The sequence below is a fragment of the Lycorma delicatula genome, chromosome 8 (assembly GCF_047948215.1).
Source record: "Lycorma delicatula isolate Av1 chromosome 8, ASM4794821v1, whole genome shotgun sequence".
Taxonomy (NCBI): domain Eukaryota; kingdom Metazoa; phylum Arthropoda; class Insecta; order Hemiptera; family Fulgoridae; genus Lycorma; species Lycorma delicatula.
Genome location: NC_134462.1, coordinates 142,127,593 through 142,149,809, shown reverse-complemented (window position 1 = coordinate 142,149,809; position 22,217 = coordinate 142,127,593). Strand labels below are relative to the sequence as shown.

The 22,217-nt window shown below is 29.3% G+C and overlaps 1 protein-coding gene and 1 pseudogene across 1 annotated transcript; one reads left to right on the top strand and one right to left on the bottom strand.

The window, feature by feature from the left end:
* Positions 1–3,899: 3,899 nt before the first annotated feature.
* LOC142329402 (AP-1 complex subunit mu-1 pseudogene) lies at positions 3,900–5,571 on the bottom strand (annotated as a pseudogene).
* Positions 5,572–5,656: 85 nt separating this feature from the next.
* On the top strand, positions 5,657–15,250 carry LOC142329403 (protein phosphatase inhibitor 2-like). Its single transcript, XM_075373978.1, has 4 exons — positions 5,657–5,881; positions 9,327–9,494; positions 12,531–12,628; positions 14,974–15,250. Exons 1-4 carry the CDS (start codon positions 5,778–5,780, stop codon positions 15,135–15,137), a joined length of 534 nt encoding a protein of 177 aa, XP_075230093.1. The 5' UTR covers positions 5,657–5,777; the 3' UTR covers positions 15,138–15,250.
* The last annotated feature ends 6,967 nt before the right edge of the window (positions 15,251–22,217 follow it).

The window sequence follows — 22,217 nt, the reverse complement described above, 5'->3', positions numbered from 1 at the left end:
TAACATTTTAATGAGGTAATCACACTTGGAGTATAAACATGCAATTTTGGCTTGCGTTAATATTTTTATATTTGCAAAGAAATAAAAAGTTATTATTTACTTTGGTACAACTAAGGTTTAGCTCATCTGTGTAATCTAAAAAAACATAAAAGAAACCCCTCACTCAACCTTAAAAGTCACAACTAAAAGCATTTTAATTTTAATGTTAAAAAGAAGTCATTATCATAATAATGAAAAAAGAGAAAAGAAAAAAGAAAAGAATATCACAAAATAAATGAATAAATATAACTTTCTCTAGATTAAGAAATTAATCTTTAGCAAACTTTATTTTAATAATTAACAGATAAATATGAATAAAATTAAAAATAAACATCAGCAAATTAATATGCAATTTACCATTAAAAATTTACATGTATATTCAAAAAATTTTCTTATGAACAGTAAACTTTGATTAAATTACAAAAATACTTTTATAAAAATGAGCCATGTTAAGATTAGAAAAAATGTAACTTTGTTTTTAAAATTTAGTATATTAATATCCCATATAATAAGCAGGAAATGATTACAAAGTACAAAAAACTACAATCTAGAAATACAAAATCTCTCAAATTATTTCAGGAAAAAAGTCAATACTAAAAGTTTTTTTAATTAAAGATCTAATTCACTGTATTTTTTGAGACCATGTTAGACATATTACTTAAATTACATTATAATGAAATGATGTGAATAATAGAAATATAATAAAGTAGACTTTACAAAAAAATTACAAATTTATATTTAATTTGGAAACATCATTCTTCTGGCCTATGAACAAAATATTTATATATTTTTTTGTTGACTTTTTCTGTTTGAAAGAGAAAAACTGATTATGTAAAGAGGTTAATTAATTAGCCTGTGATTCTGGGTGGAATCGGTGACTAAATTTATCTGATATTAATTTAATTTTCAATTTTTATCACTATATCCTTGTATTGTATTTATGGTTATGAGTTATGTAATCTGTGTGCGTGTATATATATAATCTTGTTGCTAGTTTGAATTTTTGCTTTACTGCGCAAGACTTGTATCATGTAATTAATTAATTTTGTAATCCACTTGGAAATCCACACTTGATCATTATCAGCAACACAAACTACTTCAATGTTAAGCAATTAATTTCCCAGGAGGTTGTAATTGGGCACCCAATATTTATAGAAGGTTCTTGAATTTATCCTCAGAGGTTTTTAATTTATGATGGTTTCTCAGTTTTTTATACCTTCCTTTCTTATTATCCTACCACTTTTTTATCTTTAATCTTCTAACTGTTTGGGTGTAAATCAGATTCCTGTTAGGTCTAACCTCACAACAAATATATCTTTACACCAACTTATTGTAATAAAATGAGGAAGTGGCTGTATGTAATTCTAAGAGAATGTTATTGCTTAAATAATCAAGAAAGGCAAGCCAGGCAAACTTAACTCTTAATCCCTCCTAAATACAATACAAAACTCACTAATAAATGGTTAATTATACATTGGTTTCACACAATTTAATTATACAGTTTAATCTTCATACATTACTCTCATCAACTGTCTTCTTATATCATTAGAGTCATCTTTTTTTGGATTTAACAGTTATAAACACCTTAATTAAAATCAAACTAGCGACTTATTAATCAGTTTCATGATTGGTATTAAATCAGAAGGAATGATGAAGATACAATACTACAAATATACATACACAAAATACCATTTGTCAAGCAGCAGATTTTTTAATATTTGTTAAATAGTGATAGTACTTATATCCATTTTGAATTATTGTGATTTCATTAATGCCACTTATATTTATTTAAAAATTTTTTCTGAACCCTTATGCAATTCAATGCACACTATTATTTTGTAGCAATATTTTAAGCAATAGTTTCTTAAATCTGTCTGTGAATTTTCTTTGTCTGACCATTGAAGAATTTATTGTGTATTCACTGCATTTAATCTTAATGTATTCATGAATATTTCTCATTTTTTGTTTTTTAATTTATTTAAATTATTGGTTGCCTGAATAATATGGATTAGTTTTTTAAATTCATTTTCATATAGTCATTTTTAATTTGTATGCTACAAATTATCTAATATTCCAGTATGGCATAATTTTAAAATTAAATCAATTTTAAATGTTAATAAATAAAGGAAGGCAATTACAAACTTCCTTGTACAAATCTGATACCTATTTTTGCATCTCTTTATATCTAATAGCATCACATGTGGTAAAATAGTTAAATAGAAATTGGCAAACAAGTATTCTTTTAACACAGACTAAGTGTAGTTATCATTAACCTAATAGTATAAAAACATCAATAATTATTACAAACTACATTAATGGTAGAACGGAAAACTTGGTAACAGGCCTTAATCTAGAATGCATTAAACACCAGTCTTTTGTTCATCCAATAAAAGACAGAAGTGTGTACATTTTATTATTAGTGTATTGTAGGTAAGTGCAGGCATTGCAAGTAAAATATATGCATAATGACTGAAATTAGTAAAAAGATCAACAATTAGACAGATCAACAAAACACTGTGCTTATTTTTACTGCCTTAGTAAAAATGAACTGATAATTAAATTCTTTTTCACACTCTCAAATTAAGTTTATTCTTCTAAATTAGGTACTAAAAGGATTTTATTATAAATTAATTTTACTTTAATAACTGCTCCAAAAATGACTAAACAAATAACCTAAAAAAATATTATTTTACTTATTAAAAATATATACATTATATGTATTATATTTATGTATGTATATATATTATATTTAATAATTACTTATTAAAAATATATACATAATTTATAATAAATTCTATGTTTTGTAATAATTAATCTTAACACAACATTCACATTTTTATGATAAAGCATTGTAAAAATTACTTTTTAACCATAAACTACTAGTACACATTATAGAAATTTGTGCAAAAATAAAATTTATATATCCTATGTACAAAACAGGGCTTGTTAAATATTCAAAAAATTAATGTTTCTTGAATACAGATTAACAAAAAGACAATCTACATTTGCTGAACATATTAAACCTGAATTTATTATTTTTTTTACTAATGAAATTAGAACAATCATTAAAATGAGTTACACAGGCAGATTATTTAAAATTTTATGAAAAGAAGACAAGTTTTGATTTGTAGATCTGCAACTAATCCAGAGAACCTGTTAGAAGAAAATAATTAGGCACACTTTTATCGATTAAAGGTATGCAATATCTTTACAAAATTATTCAACAAATACTTTTTGTTCCTTCTAAATAACGAAACAGTACAAGCAATATTTACTACTGTAAGATTTAAATCAATACATTGTCAGCCTTTCAGTTGATACAAGTTTGAATTATTTTTGTTAGCTTGTTTTTAATTATAAATGATGAATGTATTTTGAAGATTCTTACACATACATCTTATAGAAAAATAGGTAACATAAAATGGTTCAGTATTATTTATTTTTATTATTTGACTTATTCAGATTTAAACCTTTGTAGGCAATAGTAAAACTGTTTCTGTCATAAAATGCTAAATTAATATTTTCTGCCTCAACAGGAGCAAAATTAATAAAATACTCTTCATTTATAAAAGTAAACATTCACTAGTAGGTCTGCAAATGTATACAATGATATAAGAGCAATGCTCTCTTGGCAGTGAAAATGTATACCTTCATTTCACTAAAATCACTTTAGGGATTGTGTATTTTTGGAAGGAGTTTCCTTCAGAACAACAGATCAGATATATTTCAACAATAAGTGAACATTTTGTTTTAATACTGGAAAAACATATTTAATTAAAAACACATTTTCTGACAAAATCCTTACCAACCATTTTAGCAGATTTCTTAATAATAATTTTTTATTGTATTTGACAAAATAATTTAATTTTTACGTTTTTATTTGTTGCATTATAATAGTGATTTTATATTAAATGGTACATCTAGTTTTTTATAATAATCTTGTTCTGATTACAATCTTAAATATTAGTTCTTTGGCACTTGTTAGAAATTGACATAAATAATAACTTTTAATTAAACAAATCACAACTGATAACTTCTTATCTGATATTCTCCATTTTGCGTTACATATCGGACCCATGGTGCAGATGCTATATACCCACTTTTTTCTGTTACTTTAAGGTGATTTGCTTGTATCCCAGAAGAAGTGAAATATGGTATTTCAAATTTTACTAAAATAGGGCGTTTACATTCAACATTTTTACTTTCTATACTGGGTAAATTAAAATGTGCTTTCATTACATATTCTTTACCTCCAGTAAAAGATTTGATTTTCCACAAGATAGCGTTTTCTTCTGGAGCATAAGTAACTTTTCCCATAGTAGCTTGAAATTTTGGGGAATCGACATCAATTGGTACTGGTATAATTATTTCAACATAGTTAGCGGTAGACCTATGTTTGAATTGAGATTTAGCTTTTATTGTATACTCTAATCTGCTATGAACATAATAATCAGTAGTACAATCTACCCATATTAGTGGTTTTGTTGAAGTATTAATGCGATAAGACATCAATTCAAATTCACCATCGGGGGGTATAAAAGAAATTGTTCGATCATTTTCAAACTTTGAAAGACGAACACACTGGTGAAATTTAACATCTTCCAACACAACAGTTCTTGACTTTATGCTGTTTGTGCCATCTCCAAGAAGAAATCTATCATTTAATACAAGTTGTAGTTCTGGCATACCAGATAAGTAAACTTTCATTTGAATAGAACCAGTAATTTCATTTCTTATAATGTTGCCCTTTGCATTAGTTAGCACATTAACAGATTCAAAAATATCAAGAAATATTTCATTTCTTTTATACTTAATACCCTCTTTGCGCCATGATATAGCATTAGTTACAGCCATAGGAATCCGAGGTTGGATTTCAAGTTTATGACTCTCTTGGGTAATATATTCTTGTAAAATCTTTGTATCAGTTGTCTGTGGGTAACCAAAATCTATTATTTCATCTAAAAGTTCATAGATAAGAACGAAATTATCTTTTATACTTTCTTCTTCAAGCTCTTTGAAATATTCTTTCATTACTTGTACTATCTTATATAGTAAAATAAACAATAAGGCAACATTGGGATTTTTATTAGTACTGAAAACAATATATAAATTACTATACCTAATATAAACAAAAGTACATTCAGGAATTTGAACGAATGGCGAGATTATTCCTTCCTCTTCTTTGATAACCAATAAAGGCATGAATTTTTCAATTAATGATAAATTAATATCACCTCTATAATTTCTTGATATTATTACTTTTCCTTTAACGTCCAGAAAATACACTGCAGAAGCAGACATTATTACAACGTTAGCTGTTAATATATGTAAAAATATTTTTACACGCACAAAGTTTAGTCTAACCTACACTGTACACTTGTAACAGATCAAAATAAATCAAAATATACCATGAGGTGCAAATAAATCATTCATATAGACAAAATAAGTGCATGTGAAATGGAGGTGTAGTAATAAACAACAATGAAGACATAATTGTTTGCTTATACCTTCAAAGTGACCCGGCTATAATTAGAAGCGACGTAACGAACATATGGACCATTCGTTAAATGAATATTTTAAAGCAATTAAAAATAATCACTATTAAGTTTTGTAAATTAGTAGTAATGTTTGATATTTTTTTACTTTTAGAAATTATGTGAAAAATATTTAATCTCTTTAATTTGATCGTTTGTCCCTAGAACAATGAAATCCCAACGCAAGAGTCCACCGCCTCTAATATGGCGAGCACCTGCAGCGGGACTATGGAGAGTAACAGGAGATCTACTGTTAGAGGAATTTTAAAACCATCATCCAGTTTTGATGCTCATGACGGTTCGCATAAGTAAGTCCAGTAATTTTCATAAATTTCTACTGAAAATTCAAAAGGAACTTGTGGCTGAAAGTTAAGAAAATTGCTCACCTAACCAATAAGTTGGTTGTGAAGTCCGTTACGTCCTGTCAAAATTTTGGTATTTTGTGTTTTATGTCATAAAAAAAGTTAAATTCGTTAATATTTTAAGACGTAATTTTTAAGTTACATGTAGATTTACTATTTAATTGTTTCTTTCTTTGCGTTGTTTAAAAAAATAGTAAATTGGGGTTAGATTTATTCTGTAACGAAGTTTAGTTTAACGAAATGTTCATTTTTACATTAGTTTACCTTAAAAGTTCTTTGATGAAATTCATGTTGACTTTGAAAATACTAGAGAGGTTTTTCTGATTCATACAGACACTGGTTTTTCTTGTTTGGTCACTTGGTTCTTATTGACATATAGGTTACAATGCTAATTTGAACGAAAGTTAAATTTATAGTTTTCGAGACAAAAAATAAATATAAAGTCTACAAAACCTAAATTTGCAGTCAAATTTGCTGATAGTAACTAGTGGCTATAAATGAAGATGAATGTTTCTATTATTTTCAATTATATGTGCAGAAATAATGGTTTTAATTGTATGACAAGTGTAACCATTGTTAGTTCCCAATTTTGGCCACAGAAGCAGTTAACAGTAAACAGTATAGTACAAACAAAAGTGGATTGTCTTTAAGTTACATACCTTTTCATAATATAATATTACTTTATATATTTACATTGTTAGTTCTTATAAAATTTTATTTGTACCATAAACACAAAGATTAAAATACATAATTGTTATGGTTGGCAAATGATCGCTAAAATAAGCTAATTAATTAGGAAAAAAGTTATTTTTAAGCAGTGTATAAATTAACCAGCTAAATATTTAAGATGAACATTAATTGCCCATTAATTGTTGATAACTTATTTTTAATCTTAATGTGGAATGTATTATTCTTATCACTGCATAAATATATATGTTTTGGAATTTGTTATACTAACTGCACTTAAGTTAGCTTTGCCCTGGAATAATAGATATTAATGCAGGGTTGTATAAAGAAATAAACACAAACATTATATTCAACACCACTGTGTTGGTGGATCTTTTACAAAAACAACAGGATGATGTCAGGGGAGATATGTATATATGCTAAATCTCCTGGATGTAATACACTCATGGATGGTAGTTGCACCATCACTCATAGAAACAGGAACTGGTCGTTTACCCAAAAAAATTACTCGTTAACATGCAGGCAGCCTTTTTTATTAGAATGATTTTATGTTCTTTTTAAAATTTAATCTAGTATTTATTAATATTTTCTGGTCATATGTTTCTATTATCAATGGAAGACATACCATATCTTATCTTTTGCTTTTATGGTAATCACTACAATGTTTAATAAGTAGTTCAGTTTAATAGGCAATATGTCATGTTCAGTTTGTTATTGCTGTGATTACAGTTGCAGATGTGATTATAAGTTTTAAAATAGCTTACTGTAAAACAATATGAAGTTGTGGGATTTGCCAATAACCATGAAGACTGTTGTGGTCATTCTCCAGGAGATGTGGGGTTCTGCCAGGCAAGAGCATTTTGCTATAACCATGAAATGAAACTGTACTTCAGTGAGGGGATCCAATTGTATTATTATTTATGTAGCTGCTGTATGAAATTAAACATACAAGTCTGCTATATTGACTGATAGAGTGGTTTTGTACTTAGCAAGGAAGTATGAAGTTACTTAACAAGTATGATACTATAATGATAGATGAATTTTATAATGATGAAAATTGCATATTTATATTTAACGATTTGTATTTTTGGTTACAGCTTAAATTGTCATAGATTTTCATGAAAATTTGATTCTAGGCTAAATTCCCGTGAGTAGTATAAAAAAAGGAGCATAAAAATTAATAAAAATAAATTAATAATAAAAATTGTCACCTTGCATTACAAGGTGATCATCTGGGGTCGACCATTCCTGAGATGTGTGGTTAATTGAAACTCAACCACCAAAGAACACCAGTATCCACAATCTAGTATACAAAACCATATAAAAGTAACTTGTTTGAACCTTACTCTTGACTTCAAAATCAGCTGATTTGTGATGACAGGTTCACCACTAGAACAACCCAGTGGGTTTATCTCATCTTTGTTTGATAAATCCTTATAACAGTGATGATCTGGATAGGCACATACAGTTTGCAGACATGTGACTGAGATTTCTGCAGGGAAATCCAGGTTTGGAAGAACATTCATTTGGACAGATGAGGCAAAATTCCATGTTCTGTGAATTAACCATCGTAATTGCATGTACTTTGTGTCAAGAAACCCCTAATGTAATCAGTATTCATGGTATGAATACTGATACCACTCAATATCCACTCAAATAGGTATGCGCATCATAACAAAAGTAACCGCCACAAGTAAACTACTGAAATAAAAAATAAAAATAAAATTGTTTTTAGGTCCTGCCTGAAACATGTAGGAAACAAGTGGGTAAGTTAAAATTTTGTTTTAATTGGTCAAACAATCACGCTCGATCACTTCAAATGGATTTACCCTGTATCAACATTGCATATGCAGTTAAGCCGAGCTATGGACAGCTATCACAGAAGAATTTCACAGGATACCTGTGAGCTGATTCTGATTGTCACAGTTAGCTCTTGTCAAGTTGATTGTGGCAATGTTGCTGTTCATCTTTAGGTCATCAGGGCTAGGAATGGGGAGAGGGGTGGTGTGATCTTCAGGTATGTATCGATTTATTGATATATTGGTGGAGACCACGCCATGGAAAATGGAGATTAAAAAAAGTTGGAGATGGTATTTTATTTGCATTATGTTGTTGGTAATAAAATTAGTTTCTTTATGAAACTGTGAAACATCATTGTATACATAATTATGGCCCACCCAGTACATCTGGTCCCTGTTCTCAGCAGAGTAACTGTTGAGTTATTTAAGGGTAACTTAATTTTAGTGGCTTTATCATACCAATATGTTGACTGTGAATGTTTGGCTCATTGATGAAGGCAGCAGAACACCATTTCTCTTTTCTTTGTAGACCTAGCATGGTATGCTTGTTACCTTGGGTGTATGGTTATGCCAATTGATAATTAAATCAATTATTAAGAATTTTGTAAATCACAAGATTCTTCTGCATTGTCTGTGACCAGGTGCAAACATTTATGTGGTTTATGAATAAAAGATAATTTAAAAGCAAGAATGAACATTGTTTAAGGACCAAAAGAGATGTTTGTGATTTGTCTTTTATGGTTCTAGTGATTTCTTTATAGGTTTGAATTATTTTTTTATATTACTTTTGAATTATTTTTTTTTAATTCTCTAATTATAAAGGTAATGTTATAATTTTGTTTAACTTAATACAAGTAGGAAATTAATATTTCTAGTATGTTTATATGCTTATTATATGCCTGCAGAAAAAAGAAATCAGCAAAATGGGATGAAATGAATATAATAGCAACTTTACATCCAGCTGACAAAGATTATGGATTCATGAAGATTGATGAAGCTCCTACACCATTTGAACGTACAGTAGAAGAAACAAGTGATAGTGATGCTCTAGACGCAGCTGCTTTAGCTGATAAGTAAGTAATGTAATTTATGTTTGCATCTACTTAAACAACTATAAATTGTTTTTTTGAAAACTTAATTTGTCTTTAAAGTTGTTTAATTTATCCTGTACTGAGACCTTTGAAAATTAATAATGGATAATAGGTGTGTGTGTATGTGCGTGCACGCGCGCATATTCGTTTAATCGCTTATTGGATGAATATGTTCATATTCACTGACTCATTTTTGTTTAACTCGGTTATTTTTTCACATTAAGGTGACAGTTTATACTGCAGTTGTACGGTATGTATATGTACGAACTGTACAGGCTAAAACGATATCTTCATTCTGTTTTGAGTTAATATACACAGTATATGTTTCTAGTAACTTTATCCAATTGAGTGAACAGCATTGACATAATGAATAACACAAGTTATTTTGCCTCTGTGGTTTTCTAAGATTTATCTGGCTATATTTTCAAAATATTGTAGCCCTAGGATGATAGTGGTGATCTCTCTAAAAACAAGCCGTTCTCTGTCTGGAGAAGACTATGTATTTATGAAAACACAACGAATGTATCATTACACTGATATTTTCATGATTATTTTCAGCAAGACCAATTTATTATCCAATCCTGACCTTCAGTGTATATGTGGCTACCACTAAAATGTCTAATTAAAAGTAAAAAGTTAAAGTTAAAGTTATTTAGTGTATTTATTTTAATATTATTTCACGTTTATATTTAAATAATTAATATGACTTTAATCACTTCTATTTTTTTTATCTCAAAATTAGTTTTTATTTTTATAATCTATTATATAATGACAATATATATAATGTTATATAATAATCAGTATATAAGTTTATATAATTTTTCTAATGTGTATGTTGCAATTTGTTCAACTAGTGAGCATAAGCAACTTCTCCTCAGCCCAATGAGAAGAGGATATGTAGGAAATGTAAATGAGATAATAGTCTTACATAGACTCTGGCAGACCATTCCTGAGATGTGATTTATGAACCTCAACCACCAAAGTACTCCGGTATCTACTGTCTAGTATTTAAATCTGTGTAAAACAAGAGTTGAACCTCAGAACTTTCTACTTACTAGAACAAGAAAGCAATTTTGACATTTTGTTCCATTGGAACTCTGATACTTTAAGAAAATAAGAAAAGTCTGCAAAGTTTATTAATTATGTTTTATCTCTGTTCAGTTAAAAAAGATATTTTGTTCATTTAAAAAAGGTAGTATTCAATATCTCCAATTGTAGATTTTCTGTTTTTGTTGGTAGATTTTCTATATAAACTATATTAAAGAAAATGTTTTGATCAGCAAAAAAATAATTCAAATTGGCCCAATAACGTTCACAGAGAGATAAGAATGTTTTTTATAAAAATGTTAGCTTTGTACATGTATTTGCTTTTTTATACTGTTATCCATGAAAATAAATGAGTTATGGAGGGTAATCTGTATATTCTACACTAACACGTTTTTCTAACAGACAAGTAAGATTCCCAGCAGAATGAAAATTCTGCCTTTACATCTTTTTTCATAATTTTTTTTGTAGAAATTATGTATATGAAAAACCACCAGATACAGAGTGGGGCACAAAATGATGCAATATTTCATTTTGTTAATTTATATTTATTTGAATCGCAATACAGAAACTTAAAACACGTGTTTATTATATACCTGGAGATTATATTCTGCTTGTCATAGTTCAAGAAGACCATCACATCTAGTATTGAACTCTCCTATGTTGTTAATAACTCGACGGCACTTATCCTCGGTTATCTCATTGCATGCCTGAATGATCAGCACTCTCAGTTCCATCACTGTATAAGGATGTTCAGGGGAAATCTTTTTGCTTAAAAATCCCCAAAGAGAATAATCACACGGATTCAAATCAGGATTGTTGAGGGGCCCAGATCTGTCCACACGCAAAACGATAAGGAAATTGGTTTGAAATGACATTTGTGCAACATCATTATGCAGATAACATTCACTGTTCACTGTATGTTAAAAAAATGGCCCATTATCCCATCTTGAGGTAGTGGTCCATACTGTAATTCTTGGAGTATGATGCACCTTTTCATCAAGCTCATGTGGATTTTCAGAAGCCGAAAAATGCATATTTTGTTAAACAAAATATGCATTTTGTTTAGATGAAAACTCGTCTAAACAAAACTGAAAACTCGTCTAGATGAAAATTCCTCATTTAAAAACCAAACATTGTTCAACAATACGTTTTGGTTCACAGCCTGTTCAGCAAAATGCCATCCTTTGATGTTTGTTGTCAACTGTTAATTTACGCTGTTCAACAGTGATTATTCTTCCTTTGTCACCCATCTTTGAACGATATACAAGCAGCACATTCAGAAAGAGAAGAAACTAATATTCATGAACTGCTGTCACTTCTACCAACAATAAAACACTTTAATAATTATTAATCTAAACAATTATTACCAAAACAAATATTGGATCATTTTGTGTGTCACTGTATTTAAGTGAAAAAACAATTAACTTCATTGGAGTCAAATTTCCTATTTTTAAAGTAGCCATGTTGAAACCAACCCATCAAAACATTTTTTTAAAAAAATTAAAGAAGAGATAAACTTCTTTTCTGCTGTATTTATTTGCTGAATTTTTATGTAAAATTATTAAAGGAAGCTATGGAACTTCCAATGCCAAGTGAAAAAGTAAAGGGGATTTTCATGATCTTTTCTTATAAATGGCTACTCAAATTCATATAGCAATGTAAAATAGACCAGGTTTCAGTATGATGTAAGGCTATTTCTTTTTTAAGCATAGCTGAGATAAAGAAACTTGGTGTAATTTTAATGTCATTAAAAGGTTCATTACTTCTGCATATTTTTAACTTGTAAGGCACTACTGTAATGAAACATGTGCATGTTACTTTTTTTAATGTTAACTGCTTATAATTTTTCGCCTAAAAGAAATAATTGTTTTTCTATTTTTAAGTAAAATTTATTTTTTTATTATATTGACAATTTTCTATTTATATTAATTATTAGAATTGTTTTATTCACGACTATATTGAATTCTATAGGATAAGATTAGCAGCAGATGAAGGGCCTAGGGAAATGAGATTAAGTGGTGAATCATCTGGTAGTGATGGTGAAGAAGATGAGACACCAGAACAGAGAGGTAAACAAATTATTCTTCTTTTTTTTTGTAACATTGGAGTAGCAACTCAAATGTAAAGTTTATTACTTTCTGTTATTATTTTAATAAAAATGTTTTTCATTCAAATAGATGAAATATTAGTTATTGAAGTGCAGCATTTGCTAAAATGATTGTGATTCTCTTCTCACTGGTGGCAGTGGAAGTAGCTCCAATCATTTCCCTGTTTTCTTAGCTCAGTCTTAGTCAGTTTTCATACTAAACAAATTCTTCTTTTCTCCAAACTGTAAAAAGTAACAAAATCGAAAAATTTGTCAGATTTAAAATTGTATATGATAATGATATGTAAATGCTTTTTAAAATTTAAAGTAAATTGATATCAGTTAGGATGATCTATCCAGTCTGTTTTTACAGATTTCTTTGTCCTGCTTAGAGATTGGTGATTTCAATGCCCATCACTATTCATGGGGCTCCATCATCATGTTCTTCCTGAGGCACTGTAGTTGATCAATTGAGGCAGTACTTAGATCTTTGATTATTGAACGATAGGTCGTACACAATGGGAAGGTCTTTATTGGGAGGAGGCTAACCCCTCCTGGATACCTTAACAATATGTAGTGCAGTATAAAGGAGGTGTTAGCACATCTCCTGGATACTGCATTACATCTTTTGTATATCTACAATAAAATATTTTGTAATCAGGTTTTTCCAGATTTTTGGTCAAAAGCATTAGCGATTCCTGCACTGAAACCTGGTAAATATAAATCTGGCCCTTCAAGTTATATTGTCCTATCGCTTAACCGTTGTCTTCTAGTGGTACCTAACTTTCATCTAGTGTGGTACCTTGAGAGAAAATCCTTAATTGCCCCCCAAACAATGTGGTTTCTGCCAGGGTTGAGTGTCTTGTCAGTCATGTAGTTGCTCTTGAATCTGTCATTAAAATGCCTTCTTACTTTGCCAACATCTCGTTGCTGTATCTTAGCATATGCTACAGATTTTTTTAATCTTAAGATGTAGTATTTTAATTGTTTTTAGAGATTTTTTGTATGTAACTAATTTTTAGTTAATACATAATTTTTAGTTAATTTTTAATTAGTGTGTTCGGGCAATGATAATGCCAAAGTGTTTTTTACCCACAAAAAGCCAAACAAAAAAATTCTCTAGCCCCGTGTTTTTGGAGTGGTGACCCTGAAAAGTGCAGTTTCTGTGTTTTGCAAGGTAGCCCTGAGAAAGGGATGTTGGGTCTGGAAGCTGGTCGCCAGTGATGTCGACTTATCTGTAGTCAGGGAGTTGCAACTCATCTGTTGGAATCAGACCAAGCTTCTTCTCAGTGGCAGTCCAGGTCCTTGCTACACCATGGCAGTGGTGGCCCTCAGAGCTCCATGGTGTCATGTCAGTGTCTGTTGTCTTTTGATGGTTTAGTTCTCCTGAGTGATCCCACGCTGGGATGTCTCCTGCTGATGGGTTCCCTGGCAGCATCTGTGTCCAGTGGCTCCCTCTGCAGGCTGGCTAGGCATGCTGCTCCAGCAGGATGTTGGCATCTGCCAGGAAGTCCCACACTGGGCGGGCCAGGAAACTTAGTTTTTCTTCTGTTATCTTCATCTTCTCCAGGTGGTGGCTGGCACCGGGTTGGTCCATTGATGAACACATCTTCCCAAATCAGCTGATTTGGAAGTTGAAAGTTCCATCATTCAAGTCGTAGTAAAGTCAGTTATTTTTATGTGGATTTGAATACTAGATCGTGGATACCAATTTTCTTTGGCGGTTGGGTTTCAATTAACCACACATCTCAGGAAAGGTCGAACTGAGACTGTACAAGACTACGCTTCATTTACACTCATACATATCATCCTCTGAAGTATTACCTGAACGGTAATTACTGGTGACTAAACAGGAAAAAGAAAAGGTGATGGTTGGCAAAGAATTAGCCCTTGCAGTACTGACACCATACATATAGATGGCCAGAGCATGGTGGGCCGCCATGCTGCTGTGGTGGGATGTGTTGTGCGGTCAGCTGACTGCACAATGGTGAGGAGTGGTGTTTTGCAGGCATGTAGGTATGCTGTACTCCTGCTGACATCTAAATGGCTAGCTTTGTGCTCGCCAATATGAGGCTTTGCATGCATGTGGCAACAAAACATTATTAATAAAGTTATTTTGATAATTTATTTCTTATTAATTGAAAAATTGTTTTTGGAAAATTCTTTACTAATTAGCTTTTGAATAAATTAGCTATTGTTAGGTTCTTTATTTACTTTTATGTTATGTCCATGTTTTCTTGCGTTTTATAGACGCTTTTAAATTTGTTTAATTTCTTTATTCATAAATTTACTCTTATCTGAAGTTAATTTAATTTATTTTCTGTTTAGCTCTACGTAAAGAATTTGAAATGAAAAGAAAGGCTCATTATAATGAATTCTTTGCCGCTAAATTAGCAATGCAGCTAATGGACGAAGACGATGATGATGATGACGATCATGATGCTGATGGTCAAGAGGGAGAGAAAGAAAGTGAACCGAGCCCTAATAAATAATGAATCATTTTATTTGTTATTATTAGTGATTTTGAAAATGGTGTAATTTATGCAACCCCAATATTTATATTGTTTATTTTGTACACTTTAATTTATTATATTATATTTTATTATTTCTGTGTTGACTTTTATTTACTATAGGGCAGATAATATTTAAATTAAAAAAAAATTATTAAACCATTATAGGCTATAATGTGTGTGTGTGTGTGCGTGTGCGTGTGTTTTTTTTTGCATGAATGTGTTAATTATTAAACTAAAAAATTGCGTCCCATGCTAGTTGAACATCATGAGTAGGTTATTTTATGTATTGGGAATATTTGTCAAGAAGTGCTTCTCTGGTAAAACAGCTTTTTATAATGACAATTGGAAAATACATTCTGTGTATTCAAAGTTATTGTTAATTGATTTGACTTAAAATTCAGTTGATTTTGACGTAAAAATAAATTATTCAGCTGATTTAGATTTCTTTTTGCATGGAGAATAAACAAAAGTACGCTGGAGAATAAACTTAAGTACGCATTATTTTTATGGAATTTGCTCAACTTGTGATTGTGTATTGCAAGACTAGAGTGCTTTGGCAAAAGCAATCTAACTTATAAAATCTATCGATGGCCTGTCTGTCTGTTTGCCTAATTTTGAAAGAATGTGTGATATGCGTATACGAAAATAAATCAGAAAAAGTTACTAAATTATTAAATAAAATTATAAAAATACCTTTTGAAAACTTTTCTTCATGTTAATAAGAATATGAATATCATTTCCCAAACAGTATTAGGAGTTACTCATGAATTCCAATTTTAAATAATTCAGATCGTGTATGTGCGTGTGTGCATGTGCGCATGTGTGTGTGTAATGTACAAATTGTGATGTGTCAATTGTGATGAATTTAATAATTTGATTACATTTAGAAATATTGTTATGCTTTCTAATTAGTTAATAATAAAGAATACTATATTTATAAATACATTTAAAACAACACATGGTGCGTAAATATTGTGTTTTTATAAGCAGTGGTTTGTGTTTTGCTTGTGTAAATATGGATTTTTAATTATTTAAAAATATTTTTATTGGTATAAACATAGTTGATAAATATTAATAAATGTCTTAATAATGCATTATTAAATGTTTTTCGCATAATAAAAAAAATGACTTAATGATCAATGTAAGATAAAAAAGATTTGTGATTGTTGTGTGCATGTGTTTTTTAAATTAATATGTTCAATAAATTTATGCTGTTCAATTTATTAAATATTTGTAATATCAATGTCAATAATTAATGCTTAACAGAGTGTATTTTGTAAAAATTATTTTGTGATATATGAAAGTGTGTTTATTAGATAAAATTAGATTCTTATTTAATACAAAAGAAATAACTTCTTAATTAATAGAATATATATAATGTTTACATAACATTCATTTTGTGGAAGGTAACAGTGTTATTGTTCCATGCTAGCTGTGATTGTTTTTGAAAATACTACTGATTTAATATTTACTAATATTTCTCTAATAAATTATATAACTGGAAGATTTCAGTGAACAATTCTTTTTTTAGAGTATTAATAAACATCTCTACAAGCTGTCAATACCACCTTATTAATTTATTGCCTTCTACCGCCCAAAAATTATTGTTGAATAGACTTGCCCTATTGGTACTGTCTATAGCCACTGTCATTTTGCAAATGTGCTCACAAGATTTCTTTTTGAATCTTTCCATGAAATATTTATATAAATAATATTTATATGACTGAAGTAATATAAACATCAGCTAATCAAAACTGTTTTATTTTCAAAAGTTATTTTTCTACTGATGAAATATTGTAATACCAAAGATAGGCATCAGATTATAATTATTTTATTGCATTTTCTAGGCAAATTTCTGAATCACAGATTGTAGACAAAAGTAATACTAATGCTGTTTAATAAAGGTCAGGCAGCATTTTTTCTTTGTGCTGGGTTAAGTAATTAAAGTTGGGCCAGGTCAGTTAAGTGTTGAATGCATAATGTTTTATTAATTTTTTAAATTATATTAACATTGTGTCCAGAATAGTGTGTAGAGAAATATTTTAAAATGAAGTAAATGAATGTATGCATATTGCTCATTTTTTTAACCAGTTCATTAGTAGTTGTGAATTGAATTTCTTTCAAGTTAATAAAATTTTCAACTATATCCTTCAATTACCATGCAGATGGATGTTAATAATTGTATCATTATGCTTATACCACCTTGTGCTGTGGAGTTGTCAAATTAAAAAGATAATGCTTTGATTCAACCTATTATCCCACTACTCTTAAAACCTTTAGTGGTCATCCTTCAGTAATTTTATTGACATCATTGATACAGTGTAGAGTTTTTCACTTTACTTTAGCTAAACGCTTTTATTTCAATTCATGTTATCAAAGTACAAAACAATTAAGCATTTGTAAGATATTCTGCTACTTTTAACATTGATATTTTTAAAAATAGTAACAACAAGCACAGCTTCATTTGCATTGCACTCCTTGTAGGGGATAATCTTAACAAAATTTTAGACCTTTGTTTCCTTCAATTCTTAAAAATTATTTTCTTAAATCAGTTTTAATCATTCATTGGCAGCTACAAAATTGCTATTCATGCTCGATTAGCAAAAGCTTCATCTTTTATACTTATAAACTGAAGGTTTAACAAAAATGTAGTTTAAAGATCAAATGAGGATATCCAGTAAACAAATTTACCGATTTGCCGATTTATACAGAATAATTTACAAAACTGAACATAGGGAATAACAGTATCCTAAAATAAAATTTGTTACTAACCTTCATAAACCTTTATTAACCTTTGAATGGTCAAATTCTGTAGTAAATATTTATTTGATAAATATAGATTTTAATCTCGCTTCAAATATAAAATATATATTTTATTTAGTTAATAAATGGGTATAATAGTGATGACAAAAACCCCAATGGTTGGTTGCAATAAACAACCTATCTGTATTGTTCTTCAGTGCTTTACATCAGGATTTATATAAATGATGATTATTAACTGAATGATAACATTTTATTTATTTTGATCACAGTAAGTAGAATGTACTGTATTTGTGTGTGTATATATATATATATATATATATATATAAAAGGAGCACTTTTTAGACATTTTAAAAAGTATAAAGACTAAAACAAAATGCATAATCGTAAAGCAGTTGACAGTATATATGACCTTCAGGGTTATCAACCTTTCCGTCACTATCCACCAGATGTGTCAGTACAGTTTTAGCATTTTTGCTGACATAGTGCAGAGTCTTTTTATTTGCCCTTGGATTACCATTGTACTCCACACTACCAATTATATAATCGAATCTCGGTTTTACAAATCGGTTATTTTCAGTTTTTCGTTATTTTTGTATAAATAGTTATACATGCGTTGAAAATGTCAGAACATGATCAGGAACAGATACAGCAGTTAGAAGAGGCCAAAAGTGACAGTGAAAGTGTAACTGGCGTCGAAGACCCAGATGAAGTTCAGGAGGATTTTGTTGAAGAAACAGTTCAGGACAGTGACACTGAGAACGCTTATGAGGTAGCTCAAAATATAGAAATAGTAGAAGAAAGTAATCCTGTTGAAGAGCATAGTCCTCAGTCTCATCTTGATAGACGTGAGTTATATATCGGTAAGCAAAAAAAGAACCAACTTGCTGGTATTTAAAATCCCCGCTAGTATTTAGATTTACATCACAAACACCACATTTAAATATATCTGCTTTTGGTTTTTAGTAATAATTGTTATATTTTCAACATAAATATTTTAAACTTGAATAAATTATGACAGCAAAGCATTTTTCATCAGAGATTTTTATTTTTATTCTAAATATGTAAGAATGTTGTTTGTCACTTTGTGTTCTAAATATGTAATCTATTTTGGAATTTTCAAGTAAATTTATTTTGTAAATACCATGTCCTATTTTTAGTAAATTATAATATTTTCAACTTAAATATTTTAAACTTACATAAAAAACTATGACAGCAAAGTGTTTTTCATCATAGATCTGTTTTTTATTGTAAATGTGTAATAATAGTTTTTGTAATTTGTTTTATGTTCTAAATATGTAATATGTATTATTATTTTGTGCTCTAAATATTAATAGATTTTGGAGTTTACAAGTACAGTTGTTTTCTAAAAACAATTTTCTATAATAGTTATAATTTTCAGTATCAGTAGTTGAAAGTTATATAAAAAATGTGTGTTTTACTTTGTTTTACACAACCCCAACTCTGATAAAGTTAATTTTAAAAAAATTTAGAACTAAAAAAAATATTCTTGTGGATTATAATAGTACTTCATGCGACCAACCACGCATTGCTGAACCACATGACCACTGCATTGTTAACTAACTGCAAGGACAAATTTTATAAATATAAATATTGAACAGATATTTAACTCAGTATCGCCAGTTACAAATTACTTAACATTTGTTAATTTTTTATTGACGATGTGTTGTGGATAATAAAAAATTTGATTTTTTCCTTCTATTGATAAAACAAAAATTACCTATTTAATATTTTGTATGTTTTTCAATCTTAATAAGATTTACACTTCTTTAGTATAGTAATTTTTACCCTAATATTTGTTATGTAATATTTTCTTTGCAAAAGTATGTTTTAATTTTTATTTTAAAAATTGTTTGGAAATCAAAGTAGTGAATTAAATGTTTTTGTAAAAAGTTTGTTACTTTTTCTAACATTTAAATCATAACCATTTTTAACATTTATACATTGTACTATGAAAGTTTGTTTTTTTAAAGAAAAAAAAAAGTAAACCATTTTTTAACAGATCGGTTTAATCTTTCATTCAGAGTTTTTTAGAATTAAATTCCAGTGAGACTTGGGATATTTTTTTGTTTTTACTAAATTTTAATGTTTTTGTTTTTAAATTAAAATTTTTTGTTGTATTACCACATAATCCATTCGTTTGTAACCACTTTAATCCCATCAATCGACCGGATAAAGTGAACATTAAAAATAATTAACTGGGAATATTAATAAAATTGAGAAGTCCCAATACAGTAGCAATAAGTTGGCTCTGTGCATGAAATTATTAATACATAACACTGATATAGAAATGAATTCACACAATCCTGTTGCATTGAACACATTAAGATTTAATCTTATTAGAAATATAGTTTTTATATGATTTCACTTTGTATGTAGTTGCAGCTTGTATTACTGTTTAAATTACTTTTAAATATATGTGCCAACTAAAAGAACACAGGATTGTTTTTTAATTTTTTTTTTTAAGAAAATAGTCATTTTTTTGATGAGACTTTTTCTTAATATACTTTCCATCTTTATGCATACTGCCTGTTATGAGTTATGCTGTAGATGTACTCCCATCTCTTCAGTTTTTTTTTACAGCTTGTTTATTTTTAATGAATGGATGTATGAATGTTTATTGAATTTATCTAAAATAACTAGTATTTGTTTTTGATATTTCAATATGCTACTAATACGTAAACTATAATTTATGTATACATAATAATTTTTATAGGTTTCATTGGATATTAAATACTTAATTTTAAAAAATTATCAATATATTTTACTAATAGTGCTTTATGATTATGCAAGAATTTGTCTTTATTTCATTGTCAATAATAATTACTAATAATAGTTTTTTAATTTTTATATTTTTAATATAAGTGCTTCTTGCTTAATATATTGTTTCACAAATGTTTTTGTAAGTACTACCATGTATTATTTATACAATTACCAGAATACAGCATGTATATTGGTATATGTGTAGGATTACATTTTTTAAACTTATTAAAAAAAATAAATATTTTATTTTTATAATTTAAAAATAGTTATAATTGTCTACTGATAATTCTACTGTTGTTATTTATTCAGGTAATATTTAATGTTTGTTAGAGTTTTTTATGTTAAGAAATAATAGATGTATTGTAAAAAAAATCAAAAAATAAATATATAGTATATTTAAAAAATCAGGTTTTGTGTAATTTCACCTGCTTATAACACAAGTGACTTTTATGATTTATACATCCTGACCGCATAGGGAAAGACATTTGCTTGTATGATTTATACAAAATTGATACTCATAAGCTCTCTAACTACTTTGGTATGTTTAGCTTTGTACCTGGGGCAAACATATAAGACATGGTGTGCACATCATGAATGTTTCTACGCTTTTGACACAAGTCTGAATTAATCAAACCACATCTGGCCAACCTGTCTCAAAAACTCCATGCTAAAAAAGGAACTTTAATATGCTGATCGGTGAAATCCACGTAACTACCTGCATAATTCTCACATCAGGAAAAATACTGTGATGGTTAAATGACCATCGTACAGTTCAGTCTAGCTGACCTGGCGTAAATGGAAACCTGAGTCTATTTCATTTGTGTGCCCAGAGGTGTTTACCTTCCATTGTAACTCGTAATCAGTTGCAAAGATATCAGTGGACTTAATACTAGAAATTACTGTTTGATTTATACACTCCCTTTTTTCTGTTTAGCCTCTGGAACCGCTGTAAGGTATTACTGCAAAGGATGATATGTATGAATGAAGTGTAGTCTTGAGTCTCAGATTGACCATTCCTGAGATGTGTGGTTAATTGAAACCCAACCATCAAAGAACACCAGTATCCAGGATCTAGTATTCAAACCCGTATAAAAGTAGCCTTTACTAGGATTTGAACCTTACAACTCTTGACATCAAAATTGTTGATTTGCGATGAGTTCACCAGTAGACCGACCCGGTGAGTTGTATGATTTATACTGCCTGACTCTGTAGGGAAAGACACCCTCCTTGTGGTAGTTTTGGTCGCCATGCCACCCCCTCCATACCAAGCCTTAATGGGCTTTAACGTAGATCACCTTCACAACTTTAGCAAAGGTAAACACAACTTTGTAAATTACATGGTATGTGTCATCTAGTTGTCCACAATCTGGACATACACCTGAATCCACCAGGCCAAATCGCTGGAGTCTCTCTTGGAAGGCGCCATGACCAGAAAGAAATTGTGTCGCATACTTGTTAGGATAAACCCAAGGGGCACCCTGCAAACAAACATCTGGGAAGAGATCATAATATAAC